Source organism: Phyllostomus discolor, chromosome 8 (genome assembly GCF_004126475.2).
Source record: "Phyllostomus discolor isolate MPI-MPIP mPhyDis1 chromosome 8, mPhyDis1.pri.v3, whole genome shotgun sequence".
NCBI classification, from domain to species: Eukaryota; Metazoa; Chordata; class Mammalia; order Chiroptera; family Phyllostomidae; genus Phyllostomus; species Phyllostomus discolor.
Window position 1 is genome coordinate 32,829,599 of NC_040910.2, and position 27,252 is coordinate 32,856,850.

General features: G+C 40.5%; 1 protein-coding gene and 2 pseudogenes across 2 annotated transcripts; 1 reads left to right on the forward strand and 2 right to left on the reverse strand.

Annotated features, from left to right (window-relative positions):
* Window positions 1-7,064: 7,064 nt before the first annotated feature.
* On the reverse strand, window positions 7,065-9,074 carry LOC114503596 (annotated as a pseudogene).
* A 1,670-nt stretch (window positions 9,075-10,744) lies between these two features.
* On the forward strand, window positions 10,745-25,427 carry LOC114503313 (polyadenylate-binding protein 1-like). Of its 2 annotated transcripts, none has more exons than XM_036032010.1 (3): window positions 10,745-10,866; window positions 22,899-23,103; window positions 23,303-25,427. In XM_036032010.1, exon 3 carries the CDS (start codon window positions 23,356-23,358, stop codon window positions 25,210-25,212), a length of 1,857 nt encoding a protein of 618 aa, XP_035887903.1. In that variant the 5' UTR covers window positions 10,745-10,866; window positions 22,899-23,103; window positions 23,303-23,355; the 3' UTR covers window positions 25,213-25,427. The 2 variants fall into 2 exon arrangements, with proteins under 2 accessions (XP_035887903.1, XP_035887904.1); XM_036032011.1 differs by having other exon boundaries at window positions 22,902-23,103.
* On the reverse strand, window positions 14,342-14,845 carry LOC114504177 (annotated as a pseudogene).
* Window positions 25,428-27,252: the final 1,825 nt, after the last annotated feature.

A 27,252-nucleotide genomic window follows, 5' to 3' on the forward strand; every position in this document is an offset into this window, starting at 1 on the left:
TTCAGTTCATTTAAGTTGATATTTACTTGGAGTACAATCAACTTATTAAGTCATTGGGTGGAGCACTTCCATTTGACTGGTGTTGAAATCCTGAAAGACACTTGTGGATGGATACCTACCAGAATTATTCTATACCTGTTTCTTAAATGCCTTTTGATTGCTTCTGTGAAATCGTACCATAAGTTCCCTTATCTATTCCCACCACTTACTGTTTACTTTTGTAATTTACCAGTAAAATTTACCCAAGTAAATGTTTTTCTTTCTGGGTCCTCAGTAGACAATATTTCCGTGATGCAGACACTGACCCTCAGTGTCCACGTCATTATGGATGAAATGAGACATGGATTATTGAGTCTGGTGGAGGAAAAGGGACAGCATGGCTTTTCTCTCAAGAGGAGCAAAAGCCTTGGCCCTTGCCTTGACCGTGGCCGGCCTTTATTGGGTTTCTCCGCATATCACAGAAGAGGGATATTTGCAAATGAAAAGGCAAAAGTGGTTGAACCGGTTACACTCATCCTTGGAAAGTTTAGCATGGATTTTAGGAAGTTACTTTGCAGTAAATGTCCTCAATTCAGGGTGAGGGATTTTTTTAGCAAGAGTGAGACTCAAAGTAGCCTAGGAACATTGCAGGCCTGATTCCCCACAGGAGAGCTTATCTGTGGGCGTGGGCCCTATGCATCTCCGAGTGGGAGCTGGGCCCACACCACGCAGAACAGTCTCCTACATTTCTATTTCTCTTATTATTTTGCTGTCACTGAAACTTCTGAGATTCTCTAAGAATGTATCTCTGTTAGTATATTTATAAAAAAAAGTTTTGAAATATGCTATGAACTCGTTACTGTTATAAACGTAAAACTATTCATTCTAATTAGAATGAGGCCAGGAATGATCATTTTTAGACCCATTACTGACTTTCCATTTTTCTCATCTCCCCCTTTAGGAAGGAAGGAAGCATTACTTTTTATATGTCATAATTCAGGTGGTTTGTTTTTGTTTTAGTGACCTTTGCTATGGAGAATCTCACTCAACCTGAGATAATGACTATTCCTAATACCCGCCGCCCTGCCGCTCCAAGTCCTGTTCTTGACACTGTTTCATCTCATCCGTTTACCTCCTTTCCCGTGGCACTGCATGCCCTCTTCTCATTCTTTGCTCGCACTGCTCACTGATCTCCCTTCTTGTAGTCTTGCATTGTTCATTTGGTTATGCCTTTCTGCTGCTTACAATACATTTTTAAGTGTTCTTATTTCTATTGAGCAAAGCCCAAACATCTTACCCTGGACAACTTACCGTTTTCTCTGAAGTTTCCTCTACCTCCCCCATGTCAGCTTCTACACTTCTATAACTCTATGTACATAGTTCTCTTCTAAATCATGCTTTTGCTCACTTTGCCTTTTGCTGAAAATGACTTTCCCTTCCATCTTGCAAATTTTTACTCATCCTGCGAGATACTAGCTTCTTTGGAAAGGCTTTTCTCTTCTCAGCCATCCAAGCCAAGTTACATGCTTCTGTCTCTTTTCTTCTTTAGTGCCTTGTTTGTACTTTTGCCTTTTACACTGATTTCATGGCTATTATTTGTTTATATGACTTTCATCTCCAATATCCTGCCTTTCAGTCTTCAGCCATTCTTCCAGTGTTTACTAGTGCCTCGTGTTTGTTTATGTTTTCCTTCATTCATTACAAACTGGTTCTTAATTGTTTGTTGGCTGCATGAATATCAAATTATAATTAAGTTATAAATTATATCAAGTTTCCAGATAAATAGGATATATCAAGTTGAAAGCTGCAGTCTGGTCAGTCATGCTGTATGCTATTTATGGGAAGAATGCATTGAAAAAGAAGGACCATCAGTATGTGTTCTGGAAAAGAGACACCATACTTTGTCGGCATGTTAGTGGATGAATTTAAAATGGAAGTTGATTGAAGTGTGTACTTAGGTGCCAGTCAGTGTGTCAGGCACTGGTTACTGGAAGAGAACAAGGTAAACATGGTTCCTGTTCTCACAGAGCTAACAGCTGAGCAGAAAGAGTTAAACAAGCAACCATGTCTAGTCGGAACTAAAAGGGAATATGGTGCCTCTGACTTACCTGAGATGGAGGGAAGTTTCCTAAGAGGAAGTAACATAAATCTAAATCCTAAAGGATGACTAGGGAGAGCCAGGGAAGAAGGGTTAAGCAGAAGAACCAGCATGAACACAGGCCATGAGGAAGGCTACTTGAAAGAGACGCACAAGGTCCAGCTACTGAGTGTGTGTGGGTGGAGGAGGATGTCACAGAGGCTAGGTCACTCCACACTGGCCCCAGGGGCAGAGTGTAGGTGATATACTGAAAACTTTAAGCAGCTGAATATCATAGTTTCCGAAGGGTTATTTAGTGCTTAAGTGTGGAGGATGAACAAGAGGTGGCAAGGCTGGAGGCAGAGAAACTGTTCAGGGGGCTGTTACAACAACCTGAGAAAGAGGTAACAAGGGGGACTTAGATTAGGATGACAGTGGAGATGGAAGGAAATGGGATTTGAGAGAATGTATTTCTTCCAATTTAAGACTATCTTTGCTCTGGCTGGAGTGGCTCCGTGAATTGAGTGCTAGTCTGCAAACCTAAAGGTCACTAGTCTGATTCCCAGTCAGGGCATGCGCCTGGGTTGTGGGCCAGGTCCCTGGTTGGAGGTATGCAAGAGGCAACCACACACTGATGTTTCTCTCCCTCTCCCTCTCCTTCTCCTTCCCTTCCCTTCTCTGTAAAAATAAATAATATCTTCTTAAATAAGAACATCAATTTAAGGATTATCTTTGACTTGGTATCTGCATTGACTTTCGACAAATTCTGCACTTACCTTTAATCTAAGGCCTTGCCTAAATGGTCCTTAAGTAGAAATACAAAATCTTGAGCCCCATTCTGACCTAGCGAGGCAAATTCTGCATCTCACTAAGAACCCACAGTAATTTGTAGCTGCCTTAATTTTAAGAAGGACTATTTTACACTTATGTACTATTGCTTTATTATCATGAGTCTAAGCATTCAAATTCATATTCTTTTTCATTGCTTTCATCTAAATACAGCTTTTTATAATCCATGTTCATTATCTTAGACTCTTTCTCTCTTTAAATAGATAGAATTAGGGTTTGGGGTTTATTTAATTAAACGATTTTTTTTATTCAGTTGAATTATAAGCATTAAAACATTTTTTCCAAAATTAGGTGTACATTTTGTACAAACTCATGTTTGGAGTCTCACCTGTAATGATAAGCATGTACAGGCCATACCAATGCCTTCTGTCTTTGAAATGTCTAATGTATTCCGAGAAGTTTCCTAGGTGGTAGTGGTTGTTGTTTTGCCTTAATTGTGCTGCCTGAAGTGTAATGGGCAATCTTCTGCATACATATGAACTTTTCAATATTGTGTCGCAGTCCCCTTTTAAATACATGGAAAGTGGTTACTAGGAATCCATATTTTACATTTAAATTCAAATTCAGTGATACATCTTTTAAAAAAATGTGTCAAGTACAACCCAATTTGAGAAGTGGAAAAATGCATGTTAAGTTCTGAACCCAGACTTAGGCAGCATTGTCAGTAGGTGCTCTGGGCTGAGGAGAGTGAGGGGGAAGGCAGAAAGCATGAGAGTTGACAAGCTCCCCCGCCAGCATGTCCCCCACCAGCATCTCTTCTGCCAGCCTGATCTCCTGTTTAAGCCTGAGGGTAGCAGTCTAGACTCTGTTTTGTTTTCAAATTCTGATAATCGTTAGTCCGTTGACATATTTAAGTGGGATATAGTATATAGCATTAATTTCCAAGTTGGTAGCTTTTAACATTGTTCTCCATACTGTGAGCATTAATATTTATGAGCTCATACAATGTAGAAACTCATACAATGAGTTTCTCCCAATAAAAAGGTGAGGAAATTTTATGAACTACCATATTTTAAAAGTTTACACAAAAAGGTGCCTAGGTCTCATTTATAAGCACTAAAAGCCAGAGAAGTTTTAGGGAAGAAAAGATTGCAGCCTACGGCAATATGGCAAATAAGATGTAAAAAAATTCCTGCAACAAATCGAATGTTCTGGAGAAAATACAATATTTATCACAAGAAATTAAAGGAAAGTCCTACTGGACAAAAGAGGAAGTAGAAATTCAGAGTATTAAGTTTGCATGAAACAGCAGCTTCCTGGAAGTCATTTGCTGATGGTAGGAATCTAAGGCCTTAAGTTTTTTTCCCTCACATATTTCATCAGCCTTATTGTGGAATAATTCACATACAATACAGCTGCACCAACTTAAGTCATAATTCCATGAGTTTAGCAGTTTCTCCTAAAGTTAAACTTAACTTTGTCATGTGGCCCAGCCACCCCACTCCCAGGTTTACCAAGAGAAGTGAAAATGCATGTTCAAAAATAGACTCGTGTTCTAAGGTTCATAGGGCAATGCAAAGGGCTATGTGGAACAACCAGATAAACTGCAAATACTTAGAATTTGGGGATATTACACCAATATATAAAAATCAACTATTTCTATAAAGGAGCCATGAATTGAAGTTTACTTTATATATATATATATATATATATATAAAAGAGACATATTAAATGGTACACAGGACCAAATGTAATAAAACATTTATTGTATGTGTCCCTGGCTGAGTAGTTCAGTTGGTTAGAACATTGTCCTAATACTGCAAGGTTGTGGGTTTGATCTCCCATCAGGGCTCATACAAGAAACAACCAATGAATGCACGGGTAGGTGGAACAACAAATTGATGTCTCTCTCTCTCTCTCTCTGTTTCTTTCTCTCTTCCCCCTTCTTCCCTCTCTCTGCTCTTCCTCTGTCTAAAATCAATAAATAAAAAAAAATTAAGTTATATGTGAAACTTATGTATAAAACATAAATAACACATACACAAAGTAAAACCATTACAGGGAAGAAATTAATGGAGAGACATACCATCTTCATGTTAGGAAGACTGAATAAAGCTTGTTCATTCTCACTCGGTTTATAATTTTATAATAATTAATTCCAATTTAACATTTTAAAGAGTAAGAGGCCCAAAGATAACAATTTTGAGGAAGAGAAGGTGGAGAATTAGATTTGATCCTATAAGATAGGTGAAATTATTATAAAACTAGTAATTGTAAGAGTAATTCAAACTATGAAACAATTGTAGTGTAAGGCAGACAAATTGGCTTTTTAAGCAGAGTAGAGAGCTCCCAGACTTTCTGTATAATAAGGTGTAATTCAAACACTGCATTACTGATTAGAGGGGAGAAAATGTATTATTCAGCAACTAGTTTTATAATACCTGGTTATCAATTTTTAGATAATTCTCAAAACACAAAATGCATAAACCATAAGAAAAAAATACACCTGAAACTAAAATTAATATTGAATGTCAACTGCAAGTGAAACATTTAAAAATAGATACATTTGGCATTAAGATTAAATACTGCAATTGCTGGCTGGAAAGATGGTGGCTTCCTGGAAGACTGGATGTTCGCACAGAAGGCAGCCCTGCAACTGTGAGGCCAGAAAGTAGTGGGAGACATCCCCCGCCTCCAGCATCTATTGCACAAATCACTTACATATTGGTTCAAGCGTGAAAGGGAATTTATTGGCTCATCAATTTGATGAGTAAAGTGAACCATAGACATATAGACCACAGAAATCTCACAGAGGAGGAGAAGGAGGAGCAAACTAACTTGTGGCCATGTGGGAATTCCAAGCCTGAAGACTATGAGAAGCAGTCACTGACCAGTGTGGGCAGGCATAGTTATGTGACGGAGATGCAGCTAGGGCTCATGACTGCTCCACCCCTACCATGCTTACAAAGTCCGGTGTATATGCCTAGGGACAGCTGTCTGGACCTGTCTGAGAAAATGCTCTCATTACTAGAGGGATTTAACAGCACCAAAATCAGCACCTTTTGTTTCAAAAGATGATTTAGATGTTCACGTGGACTAGACACAGGATCACCTAGAGGCATGAGTTAGTGTTGGTTATGGCTTGGCCCTCAAGCCCAACCTCAACCTCCGGAGGGCTGGTCAGCTGTTGTATGTGGACTGGAGATGGCCTCCTTTTCTGCCTGCAGCCTGAAAAGCCTTTTCTGCCTCAGCTGACAAAAGATCAAACTGCCAGTGATAAAAAATGGCCAGATCTCCCCACATCCATACGATTTCTGCACTGTCCTCACCCAGGCTGCCTTCTCTGTCAGCCCTGGTTTTCCCTAATAAAGCATGTGAAGAAAATAGTTCTGCTACTCATATTCCTCCTCTGGTGGAGCCAATCTTTTGAGAAGGTGAGCTAGAAGTCTGGATGCCACGGGTATGAGGTCAGGTATGGGATTATACGGAATGAAGCCTTCGGCTTGCGCATCTGTGGGGCTAAACTGCTGGTGTGGCCTTGGAGGAGAACAAGGCCTGTAAGATCCAGGCCACCATGTCAGTCCCACCCCAATCCCATGCCCCCGCCACTCCAGCATATTTTCCCACCCTCTCCTATCGGCCCCAGGCAACTACCAGAGTTCCTGGGGCAAGTAGCTCAACCTCTCTGAGCCTTGGTTTCTTCCCCTGCACAGAGAAGCCTGGCCCAGGGTACTAGTTCTCAAACGAGGCACCATGGAACCTTCGGAGGCTCCAGAAGTTACTGGAGGGCTTTGGTAGAAAACATGCAAATTCCAAAAGGAAGTTTAGGGCCTCTGAACACTCATCCTCTGGGACTCCACACAGACACCTCGTTCCCCATTTGTAAAATTTTCATGTGATTTCTTCCCATGTGATTACACCACTGAAACGAAAATGAGAATCCCTCCAAAATATTCTCATCAAAAGAAAATGTGAGATGATAAAGCAGACATTGAGTGGGATTTTTTTTAATTGACTCATTTTAATTTTTAAAAAACAAAACATAACATCAATTTTTTTCACCATCTACAATTCAATTATACCCAAACATTCTAAGACCAAACCGAGTCCCCTGCCCAGAGGTGGGGGATTAAAACGAGGCACATGAAGGTGAGCGCTGAAGATCAGAGTTCCAGCTGCCAGCCACCAGTCTGCCGCTCAAACACACTCCGATGCTTTTTGGCTCACAGTTTGTTAAAGTGTTTTACAGGGAGTTCTTCAAAATAATCTCATCCCAGACACCAGATTTCTTCAATGATACACAGCTTGGTGGCACTGGTTTCCATCCAATTGATAGGAATAAAAAGGAATTTTTATTTTTGTCCTTTCTTGGGAGTGTGGAGAAGAAGTATCAGCCAGACTCCTTCGGTGAGCAGTGAGAGGAGAGGTAAGGAGAGGTGAGGAGAGACCCGGGCTGCGCTGGCTACTTACTGGTTTCCACATGTCTGTCCCAGGGTGTGACTGCAGAAGTATTAAATCACACTCATGCCACCACAATGATTAGTACTGGTCATCTTTTCTTTTTAGATGATAAAAAGGAAAATACCCAATGACATAAAAATGGCCAAAAGGTTTTTACTGAAAGTCAATTTTCTTTTCCTCAAAAAAGTAATACAAAATGAACATATAGTTGGGATGGTAACTCCATTGGACATTTCAATTCACCCCATTGTTTATTCCCCATAGAAGTAAGGAGAAAAGGCATTATTTTTAGTAGGAATATTATAGTAGTAACCTGATATGTTAATGACAGCTTCTTTGAGGTCTATCAATCAAATAATGGCTGTCATTCCCTGACTGTCCACATCTGAACACATTTAGCTGCCTTGGAAACTACAAAGGAAGGAAAAATATATTTATTCCAAGATTTGTTTATTGGGATTTTTAAGAACCCTGTCTTCTGTAGATCCCCAGAGTGGTGATAATGTGCTAGGGCTGCTGTGTTGCCCCACATGAGCTCCCATTCTCTCAGGGTCCTGAGAAGGGTAGTGGATTGGTCCTGGATCCCACATGAAAGGGGGAGGTGGTCCCATTGGGTGAAACATGTGTGGCTCAAAACCTGGGGGTGGGGGAGGGGCAATACCAGGGGGTGGAGGCAGGGCGATGTTCACCACAGCTGGAGGGCCGCCAGGGGGTAAGTTGAAGTAGTGGGCAGAGGCTTCTTCTGCTGCAGGAAGAGGAGGAAGAGCTCCTGGCAGGCCTGGCACAGGCTCTAGCTTGATCCCAGACTCTGTGGTTCTGTCCTCTTTTTCTCTTCCTCTGGCTGCTTGGGACCTTCCTCATTTCATATTGAGTCTACCGCCATTGACAATCACCTTATTAAAGGACTTGTCTGCAGCCACTTCTGCAGCCTGCCTTGTGGCAAACTGGATGAAAGTTCACCGTATCTCTGTACAATGTTGGTCATCTCGATCTCTCCAAAATGGTAGAAATGATTTCTTAGGTCTGTCTCAGTAATGGTACGACCCAGGCCACCAACACAGTGTGGTGATAGTCTTGTCCTCTGGTGAGGCTGTACAAGGCATTGTTGAAGCCCACTTTAGAAGTTTATCTGCTACAGGGTCATTGATTCCATAATATCAGTCTTTAATGTTCTGATCAGCAAGAGGGTCATCTGGATCTGCAGGCTTCTCATGTCAGTTTGGACACCCCTCTCCTCTCTTACATTCTCCTTTGACCCAGAAGGGGCAAATGTGGGGTCGGTTCCTTTTGTAACAGGGTGTGGTCCAGGCCGCTCTGAGCAGCATGTCACCAGTGGATGTGTTTCCTCAGCATGCCAACTGGCCGTGCTCCATCAGGGTTAGCAATCTCCCTCTGCTTATTCTGTGTATAGCACTCTTTTTTGACATCTGACTTTGGCATGGCATCCTTGAAAGACAACCCCGTGTCACGAACCTGGATGGGCAGGCCATGATCTGGATCCAAGGGGCAGGCCTCGCAGGTGTTCTTCGATTTCCTGCTGGTTTGGCACACCTCAGTCTTCCTGAAACACATGCAAACCCGGGCCACCAGCGAAACACTGTGAATGGCCTGGCACAGATTTTGCTTCCTTTCCCATACAGATTTTGCTTTCTTTCTCTGGTTATGGGATATATAGGTTTTATCCAAGACATATCTGGCACAGAATGGGAAAGCCTGCATCCTCCCAGCTCTGCCTGTTGTAGGTGTTGGAATGCAGAGAAGTCGCCATATTGAGAATGACTGGGGGCAGTGGAAGCTTCCAAGTGGGAAGAAGGAGATCAAGTTTTTATAGTAGAAATAATTGACAGATTAGTATTCAGAATATGCAAAGAACATCTATACATAAATAAGAATAATACAATAAATAAAGTGTAAAAGACATTAAAAATAACTGAAGGGCTGGGATGGGGGTAAAGGGCAGAAAACTGTACTTGAACAATTAAAAGTAAAATAAAGTAAAATAAAAAGAATTACTGAGAAAAGGAATCCTGAATGAGAAATACACATATGAAAATATACTGATGAGATACCCACTAGATTTATAAAATTTAAAAAGTCAAACAACGTTAAGTTTTGTTAAGGTTGTAAGCAGGAAGTCTTAAACACATCTGGCAGGAGTACAGTCAGTACAACCACTTTGCATATAATTGGAAAAATCTTATAAAGGTGGAGATGTGCATATCCTAAGAACTGGCAACACACTATGGTATATACCTTAGATGAATTCTCTCACAAGTACTTAAAGAATACATAAGAATATTCATAGTATGCATAGTAGCATTGCATGAAATTTCAAAAAAATTGGCAGTGATCATCAGTTGGAAATGAACCTGGGGAGGAATCTTGTATATCATCCTAAATAGCTTAACCTTGCAAAACAAAGAAAATCCATGAGGACAAGAATTTCATTTTATAAAGATGACTCTGGTGGTGTTTTAGAAGGTGAATTAGAAGAGGACAAAGCTAGAGGCAGGAGGACCAATTAGGGAACCATTAGGGTCCCAAAGAGAAATGGGGCTCAAGGTAAAGAAATAGCATTGGAGATAAAGGAAAGACAGAAAAGAAAAAGACTACAGATGCTGAACCATTTGCTGACTGGCTGCATGAGGAAAAGAAAAGAACGGATCTTTCTGTCTTGAATGGATTATAGTCACCAAAGAATATTGACAGTGTTTCTGTGGAAAGTCAGTGGGTCCAATAGGATAACTAATCTCCAACCTAGAATTCTGAATTAACTAAATACATTTGTTTGTTGGATAGGCTCTTCATATGTGATTTATATGAATTTAGTAGTGTCCTCACACTACCCTAAACAATGATTTAGTTTCTGCATAATTTTCTAGCGGCATTTTCACAAAGTTTTTTTGAGGGGCTCTAATACAACCTTTGTTCTTAACACTACCTAAGATCATCATTGATATGTCAGGATCATGTCTGCCTCCTCCATTCTTCCAATGATATTAAAAGGCAGGGTGTGTGGATTCATCAACCTGGGACCTGGGATTCAAGTCAAAAGCGTGTTATGTTGTTCACTTTGCTCATAGAATTCAAGACTACAGAATTGTGTTTTTGTCTTGGTTGTTTTCTCTGAAAAGTGAAGAAACATAACAATTATCAATAGGAAACAACCTATATAATTGTGATTGATATAATAGACACTTATTTGCTATCCACTCTTGCACTTCCTTTCATTTATAGAATTTGCCCAGATTTCTTAATGGCGACAGCGCCTTCCCATTCTGAGCTATGTAGTTTTAAATGGAAGTGAGTTCAGATGTGGACTCACTCATTCAACGCATTCCCAGCCACTGACTGAGAGATGAGCAGGCAACTGTAGGCTAGGAGCTTGGTCTTCTGGGACAGAGGAACTTCTTTCTTTTTCCACAGCAGCTTCCCAGAAGAGACTCTCTTACTCTGTACAGTGTAGTATGAGGATGTGAAACTGGACTTGATATAGTTATTTGTGCCTGAGTGAAAAACTGCCACATGGAACCCCAGAGAGGAAGACAATATCTCGAAAGGTAAGACAGTGAAATGCCAGTGGAAGCTTCTTGCAAAGCCAGGATGACCTACAGACTTTTTATTTGCATGAGTCAATATTCTGCTGCTATTATTAGAGGCATTGTGGGGATAATGATGTATCCAGGAAATTACAGTTTATAGAAAAAAATCAAACATTTAAAAATATTTTATCATGGCCAAGAATTATTTAATATGATATTTAACCATAACACTTTGACACATGTAAAAGTTATTATTATACAACTCAAACTAATTAAATTCTACATAGAAGGTATCATACCTTTCTAGGCCCAAACTATCATTTAACAATACGAATTTAAAAAGACTTTTAAACTCTGTTACATAGAAAAATTCACTACAAACTATTAGCATTTAAGATTAAGACGTAAAAAGTTATAACAATTATACTTTCCCATTTTATCTGGAAGGTGAATCAGGATGAGTAAGAAAGTACACAGAAAAGCACTTTAGTCAAACAGACACACATAAATACAGTTCAGGAATTAGTCATAAGAATTTTTAAAAAGTTGTTAGCTTCCCCCTTTCAGTGCAGTTTTAGTTGATTTTAAGTTGTTAAAGTTAAAGGAGACACGTGTTTTTAAATTGTTTTGATATACCTTCAACTTTATAAATGTTGTAAAGTAGACAATGTTAAAATATATTTGATAGTTTAACAATATCGTTTTGCTTCCAGGATAATGTTCTCACACTTTATAGCTTTGAGAATGTACTTTACTCATGGGAACTAAAAACTTTATGCTATGAGAAACTGAAGGGAAAAAGTTCAAAAGGTAGTCCATGGCTGTTTTGGGGGGAGATAGGGGTGGGGTCTAGAAAACTGATAAGACTGTTTGGATTATGCTGTTCTCTGATTTAGTAAAGAAAAAGGCTAATGAATTTCAGTTAACCTCAGGTTATCAACATTCTTGCTCAAGATAGATTTATGGTAAAAATAGACTACTGCACTGTCTTGTTAAATTTTTAAACTTGAGTTTAGATGAGTTACAAATAACATCCTCTACCCTTAGGTCAAAAGGAATACATAAACTCAAATTTTTTTAGATAAGAACACTTATTATAGTTTCAGCTTTTATACTTCCTGTTAAAATAACTACATAAGTATATACAATCTTGTTTTTATTCTGAATATATGACACATTCATTTTTTAAAATGTATGTAAAGTAACACATGTTCATTATATTTTCATTTTGAAATTGTTTAGAAATACGAAGAGCAAATTGCACCCAAAAATACTTGTTAATATTTTGATGTATATAATTTTTCCCTTTTTTTCTATGTGTGTATTTATGTGGATTGTGGGGGTTATTTAAAAATGGAGATTCTATTTTAGGTGTAATTTTTATTTTTTATGGAGTTCATGAGCACTTCCCATGTCACTAAATATGCTTTTAAATGCAAAATCTAGATTTCAATAGCTACAAATACCCTCTTTTGGAAGTTTAACAAACTTTTGATCTTCTTCAGTGTGCCAGGCATTAACACCATAATCTTTTAAATCATTTCTCAATTGTTCATTTTGCTGGTTTATCAAGTTCTTAAATATAAAAAGTGCCATGATAAATGTCTCTATATGTAAATCTTTGATAATGTTATTATTTCCTTAGGATATGTGTTTAGGGTATGCAGTGATTAAGGTAATTGCTATCTATTTGTGACTTTATGTCCATAAAAGTTATACTCTTCTCTCAGAGTTTTTCTTTAAATATACATTCACCACAATTGAATATATACTTTTAAATCTCTCCTAATCAGTACATAAATTATATTATTTCATCATAATATTTACTCCTAATTTTTTTATTAAAGTAAGACAATTATGTTCATCAGTAGATGAGTGGATAACACATCTATGGGACATTTACACAATGGAATATTACTAGTCCATAAAAAAGTTTTCCCTTTGTAACAGTATGGATGGACCTAGAGAATGTTATGCTAAGTGAAATAAGCCAGTCAGAGAAAGACAAACACCATATGATTTCATTTATATGTGAACTCTAATGAACAAACTGAACTAACAAGGAAAATAGAGACAGGCAGGCTGACAGCTCAGGGGGTGGGAAGGTTAGCGGGTGCAGGGAATGAACAAAAAAGGAAAAAGGACTCATGGACATGGACAATAGTATGGTGAGGAGTTGGATATAAGGGAACTAAATGGTAACTGAAAAAAAACTAGAATAAAGGAAATTTTTAAATAAGATAATTACATAGGTTTCTGGTCCCCATACCTCTTTACCTGAGCCTCACACCCTCAGAGGGGAAAAAAACTGGCTATTTTAACTGCTCCTTCTCATGTCTAACTATTTCTAAGTAATATGGTTATACTTTTTGTTTCATCTACTTTAGGCATTATCTTTGGACTATTACGGAAGAGGAAGAAATAGCATGCTAATTCCTATCTACCCAGCCTACCAATGTGTTTATACAACATTTAAGTCTATCATTTTGTGTTGTCTTCCTAGAATCTCCCCACACAGAGGACTCCTTAACTTCTTGTTCCCACCTGGGCTGGGTGCTCTCAAGGGCTGCTCCATGCCATTCACCATGGAATTTTCCTTGGCCTCTCTCCTGTGTTTAATCTCTATTTCTTGAATCTCGTGTCTTCATTCACTTGCCATACTCTCATATTTTAGTGGCGCTCGTTCATTTGGTTCATAGGCTTCTGCCTAGGAAGCTGGCTCCCTCCTCAGCTCCGCCTCTTTCAGTGGATGTATCCTAACCCTTGCTTTTTCCTTCCTGCTGCATAGGTGCCACTGGCCCATCTGATTTCCCTATTTGAGAAATGTGTTAAAACCTCTGCTTGAGAGCCCCTGGCCTGTATTCTTCATGTGGGTTTAAAGCTTTCATACTCCTTTATCGTCATGATAAACGGGAGCTATGGAGGTAGGAAAACACATGCTTTCTTGACATAGAAAGCCCATTTCATTAACTTAAATATTTCACTGACATTTTCCCCCCAACTGCTTTAGTGTCTTTTTATTCTTTCGATAATCTCTTCCAGTTAACTACTCCTGTTGGTAGGTGATGAAATGTCCACAGAATCCATTTTGATTGTTGGCTCTGTGGTGAGCATAGTCTTTCTCTTTATTGCAACTCAGAATTAAGCCTGTTGATCCTAGTTTTTTATATCCCAGCCCAGGAGTAGTTTTCACTGTAGAAGCTATCTGAAGATACTCTTATACTTTACCCCAGTGGCCCACAACCAGGCTCTAGCTTCTCCAGGAACACTATACAGGATGGGTTTCAATATATATTAAACTAAGAGGCATTCTCTCAAACGAGTTTAAATGCATTTTATTTTTAAACAACCTGCATGATGTGTTTTTCTTAAAAACAATGCCTCTGCACCGAATAAATCAAAATTGAAATAAATGAAGGGCTCAAAATAACATCAGTCCCATTTGTCCTAGTTCTGGTTTGCGGATAAAAAGCAGCAGCAGTTGCAAAATTTGTTAGCATGTTTCCATTTCTAAGCCTCCCATAAGGAGAATCATATATGGGGTTGCACCATTCTCACAGTAGTCCTGCAGAGCAGCCATGCCATCTGGATCCATGTTCTCATTCATCGAGAACTGGTATTTTTGAAATTAGCAAGGATGTGCTTGATTTGTTCTGCAGCCCCTGTCATAAAAGGTCTTAGTCTTTCTGGTCTGAGTTCTTCAAGTACCTCTTTGATTTCCTGCCACCTGTGATGTAGTTCCTGTCAGCTTCTTTGGAGAAGCTGGTTTCCTGCAAATGGTAGGTCTTGACAATATCAACAGCTGTGATTACTGTGCTTTCAGTACATTCACCCTCTAGGCCTTCCGCGGAGGCATTGCCAACAATAATCGAGTCATCAGTGGTACCTCCGTCCTACTCACCATCTTTCCCTGTACCTCCAGACACAGCCTGTCCGTGATCTCCAGGATCTTGTAGATATCGGAGAACATCTCCTCATGACTGATGAAGTCTTGGTAGATGATTGAGTTCAGAGCCAGTGCTTGGTCCAGCCAGAGTGGTGATGGGGGTGTAAGGGTGGGAAGGGGAAAGTGAGCATAAAAGAATACAGAGAAAAAAGAATACAGAGAAAAATCCAAATGTTACAGAAATACCAAAGTCCCCCATCCTTGCTTCATCCCAGGTAAGGAAAGTGTTGCATATCCAGCATAATGAAAGGGTCAAACATTGTTTGAGGTAGGAATTAAGAAACAGCCCAACAGTAAAGACTCAGGGAGAGATGGATAGGGCAAAGAAGATAGTTCTTATAGGGTTGGTAGTATAAAAGCTCAGAGTTCCATTTAAGCAGGGGAAATAAGGAGAAAATAAAGTCCCTGTATCTAAGATCCCAACTCCTGTGTTGATTATACATTCTCAGCTGAACCATGTCATTCATTTCAGTAGAGTAAGAGAAAGCAATGACAATGGAAAAAAGGAAAATAATGAGATAGTATTTTCTTAGTCTTTGAACATGCAACATTGGCAACATGCTGGATTCATTCTATTAGTTGCATTGGCCACATCTTATAAACACATTTCTATGGACCATATGTAATAGGCCTTGGCTCCATTCACTGCATTTATTAACTCCTCAGATTGCTAGCATATAATTTTTTTCACATCATTTTCATCAAATAAAATTCACTTTAATATTTTATGAGCATATTTATAACAGAAAATGTCTCCCCAAATGGTCTGGGTCTCCAAGTGGCAGGAATTTTATGTGCTTCACATGTGAACTGCCAAAGATCTCAGGCAACATAAGCACTAATTGCAGCCACTTACTGTTCCGGTTCAGATGTCTTCTCAGTATATTGAGCCTTAGCCCAAATAGAAAATTATTTGACTTGAGCATATCCACACATTGTGGCTCAAGCGATGTATTTTTGGAGTAATAAACACAGTTTTGTTTCTAATTGGAGGGAAATGATGCTTAGAACTGAACCTGTTACCTTCCTGAAATTGAAGTCTAGAACACATGGAGACATTCCTCCTGACCAAATGCATTTGCTAATAAAACAATTCACATTGCATCCTTCTTGTGGAAGGCAGAGTTCTTTGGAATTTACTGAAAATGGAAAATTGATTACATTGGGCACAGAGGACATTTATATTTATAGAAACACTTTAGATAAGACAAGACTTTTAAAAGCCAGGAAAGAAATCACTTTTAGGGGGATTTCAGAAGAATGTTGTAGTCTTTTTTATTTTTAATAGGCATAAAAAGGATTGTTATATTGATACTGACAGAAATTAAGTGCTTAATTGATGATTTTAACTTGAAAGGATGAATTGCTCTAACATTGGTTTAGAATTTTTCTTTACTATATACAGTTCAATTTTGTGGTCTGGCAAATGACCAATAGCCATTTATCTAGTACACATACCTTTCCACAGCTGGATTTTCAAATATGATTATAAAGTTCATGTGACAGAACTATCCTGAAAATAAATATGTCAGCAGGCTTTGCTTTATTTTATGCATTTATTCTGGATGTAACATAACTCGATACAAACACAGACGACACCCTAAGACATTTTGCCAGAGCTATTCAAGTACAGCATCGTCTGAGATTGCAGAAGGTGATTTAGAAACACCTGCATTGAATATTTATATCCGTGCCTTAAATCCTAAAAGTCTTGCAGTTTTATAGTCCTTTTGGGGAAACACAGGAACTACATTAACACTTGTTAGTGTAACAGTTACTGCAGTGCTGAGAAAGACTTTGTAAAAAATCTGAAAATTATACAAAAAAAATACTAAGGAAAGATGAAAAGAACTAGTGTTTTTTCAGGCTTTATAGGTTTAGGAATATATTTTTAGGATGTTTTTTAGAAATGTATCTTTTATTTTTTAGGTCTTGGGAGCATGAAGAGAAGATGTATTAGAATAAAATTCTAAATATCATATTCAAATGAGCATCACCATCTGTAGTTGCCTTTAGCAGAATGTGGGTAAGCGACCCACCTGATGTCATGACAACAATAAACAAGATATTCTGCTCAAGTTGGCTCTACCTGGTCCTCTGGAAACCTCTGCCTCCTGAATATTATTTCCACACTCCTCTCCCTCTCTCCATCCCTCCCTCCCTTTATTCCATCCAACTTGATACCACACAACACAAAAAGCTTACTTAACCTGATAGAATAGGAGCTGATAGATGACTAGGGAGAAGAACAATAAAGTTTCTTCCTCTCTTGATCAGCAACACACTAACGTTTAACACCCAGTGCCTGGAGAAGCTCCTCCACCCTTCTTGTCAGGAGCAGTAATTTGCGGCCAGGGCAGCCGGAAGGAGTGCAACATTGGAGCTGGTAACATCTGCATTTTTTCCATTGTTACAGACTATGAGATAACACATTAGCCACCAGAAGTGCTGGACTTTTGAAAAATCCCTCCCCTCACAAAACAATCTTTAATAATAACAATAACAATAATCATTGCTAACATATCTGAGTACTTACTCTAACTGGGCACAGAGTGGATTACATAGAAATCTCTTAACAATCCCATTTGGTAGATACTTGTGTTATCCCATGTTCCTAATGAGATATCTATATCAATGATCTATTGTGATTAACAAACTACCTCCAAAATTAGTGGTTTAAAGTGCCGACCCTGAATGGAGCTCCTGATTCTGTGGATAACTCCTGAATGGAGCTCATGACTCTGTGGATAGTGATGTGGGGGAGGGGCTTCATTGGCTGGTTGTTAGTCTTGACCAGGTTTAGAGGATTAGGCTGAGCTCTGACATTGTGAAGAGCTGGTACGTCTCTTGGAGCCTTACTAATCTCTAAAAGACTTAGCTGTGACAATAGGGCCTCTACGAATTTCCCATCCTCCAGCCTGCAGTCCAAGCTTATCCATGCGGTCGTCTCAAGTTCTAAAAGCTCCAGAATGGATCCTGCAAGACCACTTGAGGCCCAGCTTGGAACTAGCACAGCCATCTTATTTGTAGCATTCTGTTGGTCAAGAAAGTCCCAAGGTCTCCCAGGTGTCGAAGGGTGGGGAAATTGCTTCCCAGAAGGACTTTCATTGTGACTATCTCTGCATTCTACTACTGTTTTTGAATTGGAGAGAGATGTCCTGACTTACCAAATATCACACAATTAGTAACTAAACTCTCATGCACTGCTGGTAGGAATTGTACAGCCACCTGGGGAAACAGTTTGACATTTTTTGAATTGTCTGTCCCCTTGGTATTAGATTTTAAGAGTTCTTTATATATTCTGGATACAAGTTTTTCATCTGACATACGTGTTGTGCAGATTTTCTCCCAGTTCTTGGCTCACGTTTTCATTTTCTTGATGGCGTTTTGTTTTAAAGAACAAATGTTTCTATTTTAATGAAGTCCAATTTACCAATTATTCTCTTCCCTGTCTCGTGCCTTTGGTGTTTTGTCTGAGACTGAAGGAGCGGAGGCGCAGTGGCTGAGGAGAGTCCAAGGGCAGCGCCGACAGTCTAAGGGTATGGCCTGAAGTGGTGCCAGTGTTTGTTTACAAAAAAGTTTTGCATTCTATTTAACAAACTTACTTGCCTTAACATAAAATGCAGTTCTTTACATATGAGCTAGTTTATCTGATGCTCCAAGGTAAAAACCTGTGTGTAGTCCATGGCACAGGACCATCTACGTTCAGGACATAAGAACTCTAGGTTGAGAATCATAGAACTGGATGGCCACTTGCCTCAGAAACGAGCATTATTATCCATAATGAGTTTCAATATAAATAAAAGTAACAAGACTGCAATTAAAGGGGGAATTGCCTTAATCTTTTCTGACCATCGACTATATTAACTTTCTGTGTAGATTCAACTATTCGACTGCTTAAATATGTCTAAGCTACTAATAAACCTTCCAGAATGAATAGCAGATGAACAACTGAATATAAATGAAAACAGATGCCTCAAAGAAGAGGATCCAGAATTGTCATCAACTCTTCACGATCACTACATGTTTTCTTTAACAAGCTCACATGCCCACAGCACATTGCCAAAGTTTATTGACTTCTTCCAAAAATTCTGTATGAAATTATGATTATGATCTCATAGAGTTCAGGATTACTGACTAAAGAGCACGCCTCCCTAGGATGTTTTTTCAAAGGAGCTGGTACCCCCAGGGGTGCTGGGGGAGGGAGACACACATGCATGTGAGGACATGACTAGCCTAACCCCTGCTGTATGCTCTCAGAACCTTCCAAAGTTTGACTCCTTTCAAATCTGAGGATCTGGAGTCTCTCCACGATCCAAAGACACAAGGCAAGCAGAAAAGGATACCACTGACCCTGTATTTGGTATCCACATTCTTGTGCCTTGAAGATATATATATATATTTAAGTTGACCTATTGAAATATCAATATTCCTATGAATACATGCACATACTTTCACAATAAAGGTATTCATGATATATGAGGAAAGATGGGTTCTCATACAATATAAAACATAAAATAACATAAAGCAATGGTTTCTGCTCTAGCAGTATGTGCTTTCAATTTAATGTCTGTTTAAAGGTATGTATAGAATATGTTTAAGAAGTGCTAATATGGTGATGGTAGCACAACAATGTGAATGAACCTAATGCCATTGAACTGTATTAAAAATAGTTGAAATGCTATGTTTTGCATTATTTGAATTTTGCCACAATTAAATGTTTTCTATGAAAAAAAGTGATAGTAGGTTAGATGGTAAATAACTTGATGTGGATGCTAGCGCTAAGTTTTTATCCGAATTGGACATATCCTAGAAGACAGAATTCATTTCATCCCTTTTTTCTGCACACACATCAGAGTGATTTAACTACTTACCTCACCTCAGGGGTCTATGGCCCTGATTCCATCTGTCTATTTTTTCTGACTCCTTTTCTGACAAAAACTGTTGACTTTCAAAGGCAGCTTAAGAGTGGGGAGATATGTTGAGACACATATGCACAGAGCCGCCAGGGCACGCACAGATGGCGGGTGTGAGGCGAGTGCTGATGGTGAAAGAGGGTGGGGTTGTAGGAGCACCAGTTAATTATTATTATTATTACTATGCAAAGAAGCCGATCTGTGCTAAAATATATGCTTATTACTACAACTGCTCAAATTATGGCTCCTTTTGATAGGAAAATATCAATCTCAAAATCTAATTTCAGACCACGGTTCACCAAGGAGAATTGTAACAATTATCTGTGCTTCCTGTGTACTTATTTTTTGGACTGACTGAACTAGTTACATGAAACATTTGCTAGCACTCTGTATAGTGTATCACAACATGTGACTGGAACAAAGGTAAGTTGTCAGAGCTTAGTGCCAAAAGGGTTTGAAAATGCATACTCTTCATTTGTTCCTTTGCAATGATCTCTGGCTTCATGGCATTTATGCCACTTGGTCCTGGAACCAAACAGCTCACTAGGTTTGCACGTTTATTCCAGTTTATGTATGGTGTAGGAAGATGTTGTCATTGCACAGAATCTTAAAGCACGGGTTTCTTTGAAAAATCACCCATGAAGTTAGAAGCAGTTCTTGCATTACTTACATTTGGAACTGTTCTTAATTGTGAAGGAATGTGCAGCATTAACATAAATGGCTAGATTTTTTTAAGATTAAAATTTACTTCATTTTTTCTTAGTTTAAAATGCAATAAATATTTCTGCCTTCCAAAGACCTCTTTTAATACACATTCTCTTCTAGGCCTTTTTTAAATTCATTTTGACATAACTGTAACCATACATTTTAAATTTAACATCAAACGTAAGTTTACCAAAATGTCATGCGTGTAATTTAAAAATCCAAGCAACTATGCCATTATTACTTCAGTTAATGCCATAATTCTGTGCATTGAAGCTTGCTGTTATAAAAGTGCTCCCATGAGCACCTTACTACCTGACATTTTCACAAATTTCAGATTGTTCCTCTCACTTAGAGTATCAGCCAGGGTTCAACTAGAGAAGCAGAACTAGTAGGAAGTAGACAGTTAAGAAATTCATGGCAAGGAACTGGCTCACCTGGCTCTGGAGGCCGGCTAGGCAAGGGTGCACTCGTTGGGAAGGCTGCCAGGCAGAGCAGTCTGGAGCTCTGGGCGATGGGCTGACATGGCTGTTCCGCAAGCAGAATTTCTCCTGGGAAAGTTCAGCTGCATTTCAGGCCTTTTAACTGATTGAATAAGGCCCATGGAGATTACCTAGAATAATCTCTCTTACTCACAGTCAATTGATTACGGACTTTAATCACATCTGAAAAATGCCTTCACAGGAACACCTCGACATGCGTGTTAGTGAAGAACTGGGAACTGTAGGTTAGCCAGGCTGACACATCAAAAGACCCTCGGGGTTACATGTTCAGAAGTAGACTTACCGAGTCAGAGAGAATAACAATTTTTAAAAATCTGATACATGTATTCAAATTCCTTTTCCTAAAGGGTCACTGCAGTCTTCTGTGCTTTCCCACTTTATCCCTGCCTTTCTTTGGGCTAGGTGCCAGACTGCCTACCCTACTAGGCTATGGATCAGTAAGTACTAGTTCAGAGTGTCCCTGAAAGTACCATACTAGTGACTCAAGGTAAGCACATTTCCAAGAAGTAAGTTTTTAAGGACCTTGCTTTCCCAGGAAGCTTGGTCTGTCTTCTCCACGCCAATATCTAGCCCCCAAGTATGAGCCTCAGTGAGGAACTGCCCAGATCTATGTATAGGTGGGGGTATTAATTTCTATTTATTATTTACTCTTCACAGGAAATGTGTTAGACATTTGGCAGGGGTGAGACAGAGGTATTACCCCTGTCCTCAAAATGTACAAAGTTAATACAGTAATTTTAAAGTAAAAATTTGATGTTATACTTGTGTTAAAGTTCATGTGTATATATTTCTCTAGCAAATGAAGCTAAATCATGTCTTTAAAATCCTCATAACTGTACATAAATGGCAGACCTTTGTGAAACTCCTTGTCATTTCAGTAGATCTGGGTAGAGGTCCCACCTTATTATATCTTTAGAAACTTTATCGTTAGGCAGAGGTTACTGGAGTGATTCATCTGGACGGATTCGGTGATGAGAGTTTTTGTCATTGTTGAATTCTTATGTGTGTTTTTATTTTATTTTATTTTTAAAGATTTTCTTCTTGAGAGAGACGGGAAGTGAGGAAGAAAGAGAGGGAGGGAAATGTCATGCACCAGAGAAACATCCATGGGTTGCCTCTCCCAAGCCCCCAAGCCCCCAACAGCGGACCTGGCCTCAACCCAGGCATGTGCGCCGAGCTGGGCGACCCAACATGCAAGGTTCTGGGTGAAGTCCAGCCCACTGAACCATACCAGTCAGGGCTGTATTTCTTTTTCCAGTTACATTCTTAGTTCTACTTATGTACTAGCTTTTGAAACCTGAACACATAACTTAATCTCCCTAAGCCTCCTTCTTCTTACTTATAAAACAGAGACCATACTCTCTTTTGTGAGGATTCAATGAGCCAACGCATATAAGAACTAAGGTATACAGCTGACCCATGATGTATTTGTACGCGTGCGGGTCTGAGTATTTCCCCCTCCATATTTTGTTTTGCTTTCTTTCTGTCCCCCAACCACTACCGCAACTTTTCAAATAATTTAGGGGTCAGGTAGGGCAGGAACACACGACAGAAATTCTTTGACAAGTGGAACAAGGGAAACTGAGACAGAATAGTTAAACAAGGGCAAACACCTTGAGCAACTACAATCAGATAGTGAATCACAAAGTTCTCCCCCTTCCCCCAACCCTCCCCCCAGAGCCGCCTAGGTCCAGGCTTCTCTTCAATGACGTTCCTGCGGACGCTCTTTAAAAATGAAATTTACCTCGCGATAACACCCTTTAGAAATGAAAGTAACCGGCCTTCACCCGGGGCGGTGAGTGCGGATAGTGCGGCGTGTGTGCTGTGGGCTCGGAACACACATTTATTATTTTAAAGTATGCCAAAAAAATCTTAAAATATCTTTTAACACCTCTCGCAAATTACAAGACATTCGCGTCTCCTCCTCCGCTGGAGACTTATTTTTTTTTTCTTCTTCTTTTTTTATAAACTAACCCGGTGAAGCAGCCAAGGCTGACCCGACCGCGGCCCTCGCAGCAGCTGCAAGAAGGAACCGAGGGACCGAGGCCTCCTCGCTGCCCCTCTCGCTGCCCAGACGGACACCGAGGCCTTCTCACTCCCGGGACAGACACACCGCCACCCTCGCTCCCAGCGGTAGCCACAGCCAGCGACTCGCGGCAGCGGATCGAGCCCTTTCTCCGGCTGTTGAGTACGTAGCTTTCTCTCCCGGCTGATTGATGACCCCCTGCGCTTGCTCCAGTTTCCCCAGCCGAGGGTGCTCTTTTCCTCCCCCACCTTTCTTCCCCTTCCCCACCCCCTCTTCCCTCCTCCCATCCCCTCTTTCCCTTCCCCCCAACCCCCTCTTTCCTTTCCCCACTTTGAGACGCCGGCCCTGATCCCTGCACTAGCTCTCCTCTGGCGGAAAGGTCGCGGCCTGTGGCCCTGCAGGCAGCCTTCTGAGATGAGTTCCAGCGCCCCCAGCTCCTCCTCTTCCACGCTCTACATGGAGGACCTACACCCGGACGTGACGGAGGTGATGCTCTACGAGAAGTTCAGGCCGGCGGGGCCCATCCTCGCCATCCGAATCTTCAGGCACGGGTCAACCCGTCACTCCTTGGGCTGCGCTTACGTGCGCTTCCAGCAGCCAGCGAGTGCGGAGCGTGCTTTGGACACCATGAATTTTGATATTGTGAAGGGCAAGCCACTTCACATCATGTTGTGCCAGCGAGATCCACCGCTTGGCCAAAGAGGAGTGGGCAACATATTCATTAAAAATTTGGACAAATCCATTAAAAAAGAAGCACTGTATGATGCATTTTCTGCATTTGGTAACATCCTTTCATGTGAAGTGGTTTGTGACGAAAATCGTTCCAAGCATTATGGATTTGTACATTTTGAGACAGAGGAAGCAGCTGAAAGATCTATGCAAAAAATGAATGGGATGCTTCTAAATGATCACAAAATATTTGTTGGACGATTTAAGGCTCCTGAAGAACGAGAAGCAGATCTTGACGTTAATGCAAACGAGTTCATCAACGTTTGCGTCAAGAATTTTGGAGAAGACATGGATGATGACCAACTTAAAGATCTCTTTGGCAAGTTCGGACCTGTCTTGAGTGTGAAAGTAATGACCGATGAAAGTGGAAAATCTAAGGGTTTTGGATTTGTGAGCTTCAGAAGACATGAAGATGCACAGAAAGCTGTGGATGAGATGAATGGAAAGGAACTCAATGGAAAACAAATTTACGTTGGCCAAGCTCAGAAGAAAGCGCAACGGCAGGCAGAACTTAAGCGCCAATTTGAACAGAAGAAGCAAGATAGGATCAGCAGATGCCAGGGTGTTAACCTCTATGTGGCAAATCTTGATGATCATATTGATGATGAACGTCTCCAGAAAGAATTCTCTCCATTTGGTACTATCACTAGTGCCAAAGTTATGATGAAGGGTGGTTGCAGCAAAGGGTTTGGTTTTGTATGTTTCTCCTCAGCAAAAGAAGCCAGCAAAGCAGCTACAGAAATGAATGGTAGAATTGTGGCTACCAAGCCATGGTCTGTAGCTTTAGCTCAGTGCAAAGAAAAGTGCCAGGCTCACCTCACTAACAAGTGTATGCAGAGACCGACAAATGTGACAGCTATGCTCATCCCCAAAAGCAACCCCTACCAGCTGGCAGCTGACCCACTGACTCAGAACCATGCTCCATACTATTCTCCTAGCCAAACTGCTCAACAAAGACTGAGTCCTCACTGGACTGCTCAGGGTGCCAGACCTCATCCATTCCAAAATATGCCCAGTGCTACCTGCCCAGCCTCTCCTAGACCACCACTTAGTACTATGAGACCAGTTTCTTCACAGGTTCCACGAGTCATGTCCACACAGCGTGTTGCTAACACATCAACAAAGACAGTGGGTTCACGTCCTGTAGCTGCTGCTGCTGCTACTGCTCCTGCTGCTGCTACTACTTCTGCTGTCCTCCCTGTTCCACAGTGTAACTATACTACAGGAGTTCGCAGTCCTCAACATCTTAATGCACAGCCACAAGTTACCATGCCGCAGCTTGCTGTTCACGAACAAGGTCAGAAGCCTTTGACTGCTTCCATGTTGGCATCTGCCTCTCCTCGAGAGCAAGAGCAAAAGCAACTGTTGGGCGAATGGCTCTTTCCTTTAATTCAGTCCTTATACCCTACTTTGGCTGGTAAAATCACTTGCATGTTGTTGGAAATTGATAATTCAGAGCTTCGTCGTGTGCTTGAGTCTCCACGGTCTCTCTGTTCCAAAGTTGATGAAGCTGCAGCTGTATTACAAGCCCACCAAGCTTAAGAGGCTGTCCAGAAAGGAGTTACCAGTGTCACTGGTGTACCATCTCCCGTGCCCCCTTTTTTCTGACTTCTCAGTGAGCTCACTTCTTTTACAGTGGCTTCTATTTCCTAGAGAGCCAAAGCAACCCTGCCTAGGCTGTGTCATGTTCCTTTTTCTATCTTAAGCCCTTCCTTTGTTTCACTGTCCCCATCTATAATAAACATACTGTCAAAATCGCCTGGACCCATGTTGTGCAATCTTTCCTGCATGAAGTCAAGACTCCACACACTACCGGCAGGCCCAAAGCAGACCCGTTCGGTAACAGGGGCAGGACAGAAAGTGGAACTGGCTTGAAATTATTCTTTTATTTCTTCAAAGCCTCAAACCTTTGGAGGCTTTAGGTTTTTGAATAAGGAGGAAAGGGAGGTATATACTTTGAAGACAGAGACAGAGTGCCTTAGAAAAACACAAAGGAACAAATGCTCCTCCTGAGTACACAGAGGATCTCAAAAGCTGAGGCAAAGGAGGGGGCTGGTGGAACTTGAGAACAGAGGTATTTGCATGCTTAGTGGCAGAGCCTGAAAAGCTGAGACTCCCAAGAACAGCCACTGCAGAGCATCCAGCAGGGGTACCTTAGTAAGTATCACAGTAGATTCCCAAGGAGGTGTAAAAGCCCCAAAGATCTGCCAAGGGTGAAGGAGCCATACAGAGCCATATAGGGTCAAGGGATAACTCTGGTAAGTGCAAGGGTGGATGCAGATGGCCAGAAGCCATTGATATCACTTTGTGTGACTCAGAACCAAAGCAGAACTCGGGGTTGGGCAGGGACAGACTTCTACAACACTGATAAGCTTCACTGTAGCCCAGTAGGGTGGGGCTTGGAAATTGAAGTTAGATTGATTTTAAAAAATGAAGTACAACCTAACTTGTAAACCAAGATTCGCACCCCAGACACACTCAAAACATGCCTTTAATGATGAAGATTTAGCTATTATTGATATGGAAAAGAGTAGAAAAAGACACATTCTCTGGCTGGTATTTCTTAATACTACCTTTATCAGTTAGTGATACCCAATTTCAAGAATTTTGCATCTTTCCTTTCCACTGGTGTTTGTCTCCAAACACGCTAAAAGTCCTTCTTAACCTCCATCAACAACCACCAATTCCTCTTGATCCAACCATTTATCAAGTTCCCATATCCTTCCTTTCTTTGTTATCATATTTCTTTTTTTGTTTACTCATTTCTTTTTTGTTTCCCTTCTTAAATTTTTTTTTAAATTAAAGGTATTGGAGCGACATTGGTTCACATTTCTTTTTTCTTTTTAAAGATTTTATTTATTTACTTTTAGAGAGAGGGGAAAGGAAGGAGAAAGAGGGAGAGAAACATTGATGTGCGAGAGAAACATCCATCGGTTGCCTCACACATGCTCCCAACCAGGAGGACTTGGCCCACAACCGAGGCATGTGCCCTGACTGAGAATCCAACCAGCAACCTTTTGGTTCATAGTCTGGCACTCAGTCCACTGAGCCACAGCAGCCAGGGCTGGTTCACGTTTATTAAGAGTGTAGTCACACTTGATGTGCCCACTTTCTTAACTCCCATGCACTGCCCAACTGATTACAGTTTGGCTTTTTTTTCTCTTCAGTGAGGAAGTAGTAAAAGTAGGCCAAATCCAAACATTTTTTCTTCTGCATCCTGTACAACCCCTGACTACCATTTAACACTGTGTGCCAGTCCTTTGCCAAAAACACTTGCTGTGTGTAAGGCCATCTGGTGACTAGCACTGCACCAAGCCATTCCTCGTTCTCCCACTTTCTTTTTTTTAAGATTTTATTTATTTTTAGACAGGGAAGGAGGGGGAAGGAGAGAGAGAAACATCAATGTGCGGTTGCTGGGGGCTGTGGTCTGCAACCCAAGCATGTGTCCTGACTGGTAATTGAACCTGTGATGCTTTGGTTCACAGCCCGCGCTCATTCCACTGAGCTACGCCAGCCAGGGCCCCTTTCTACCACTTTCTACTCAGTTAGGAAGCTCTCATTTCTATCACAATTAGAATACTT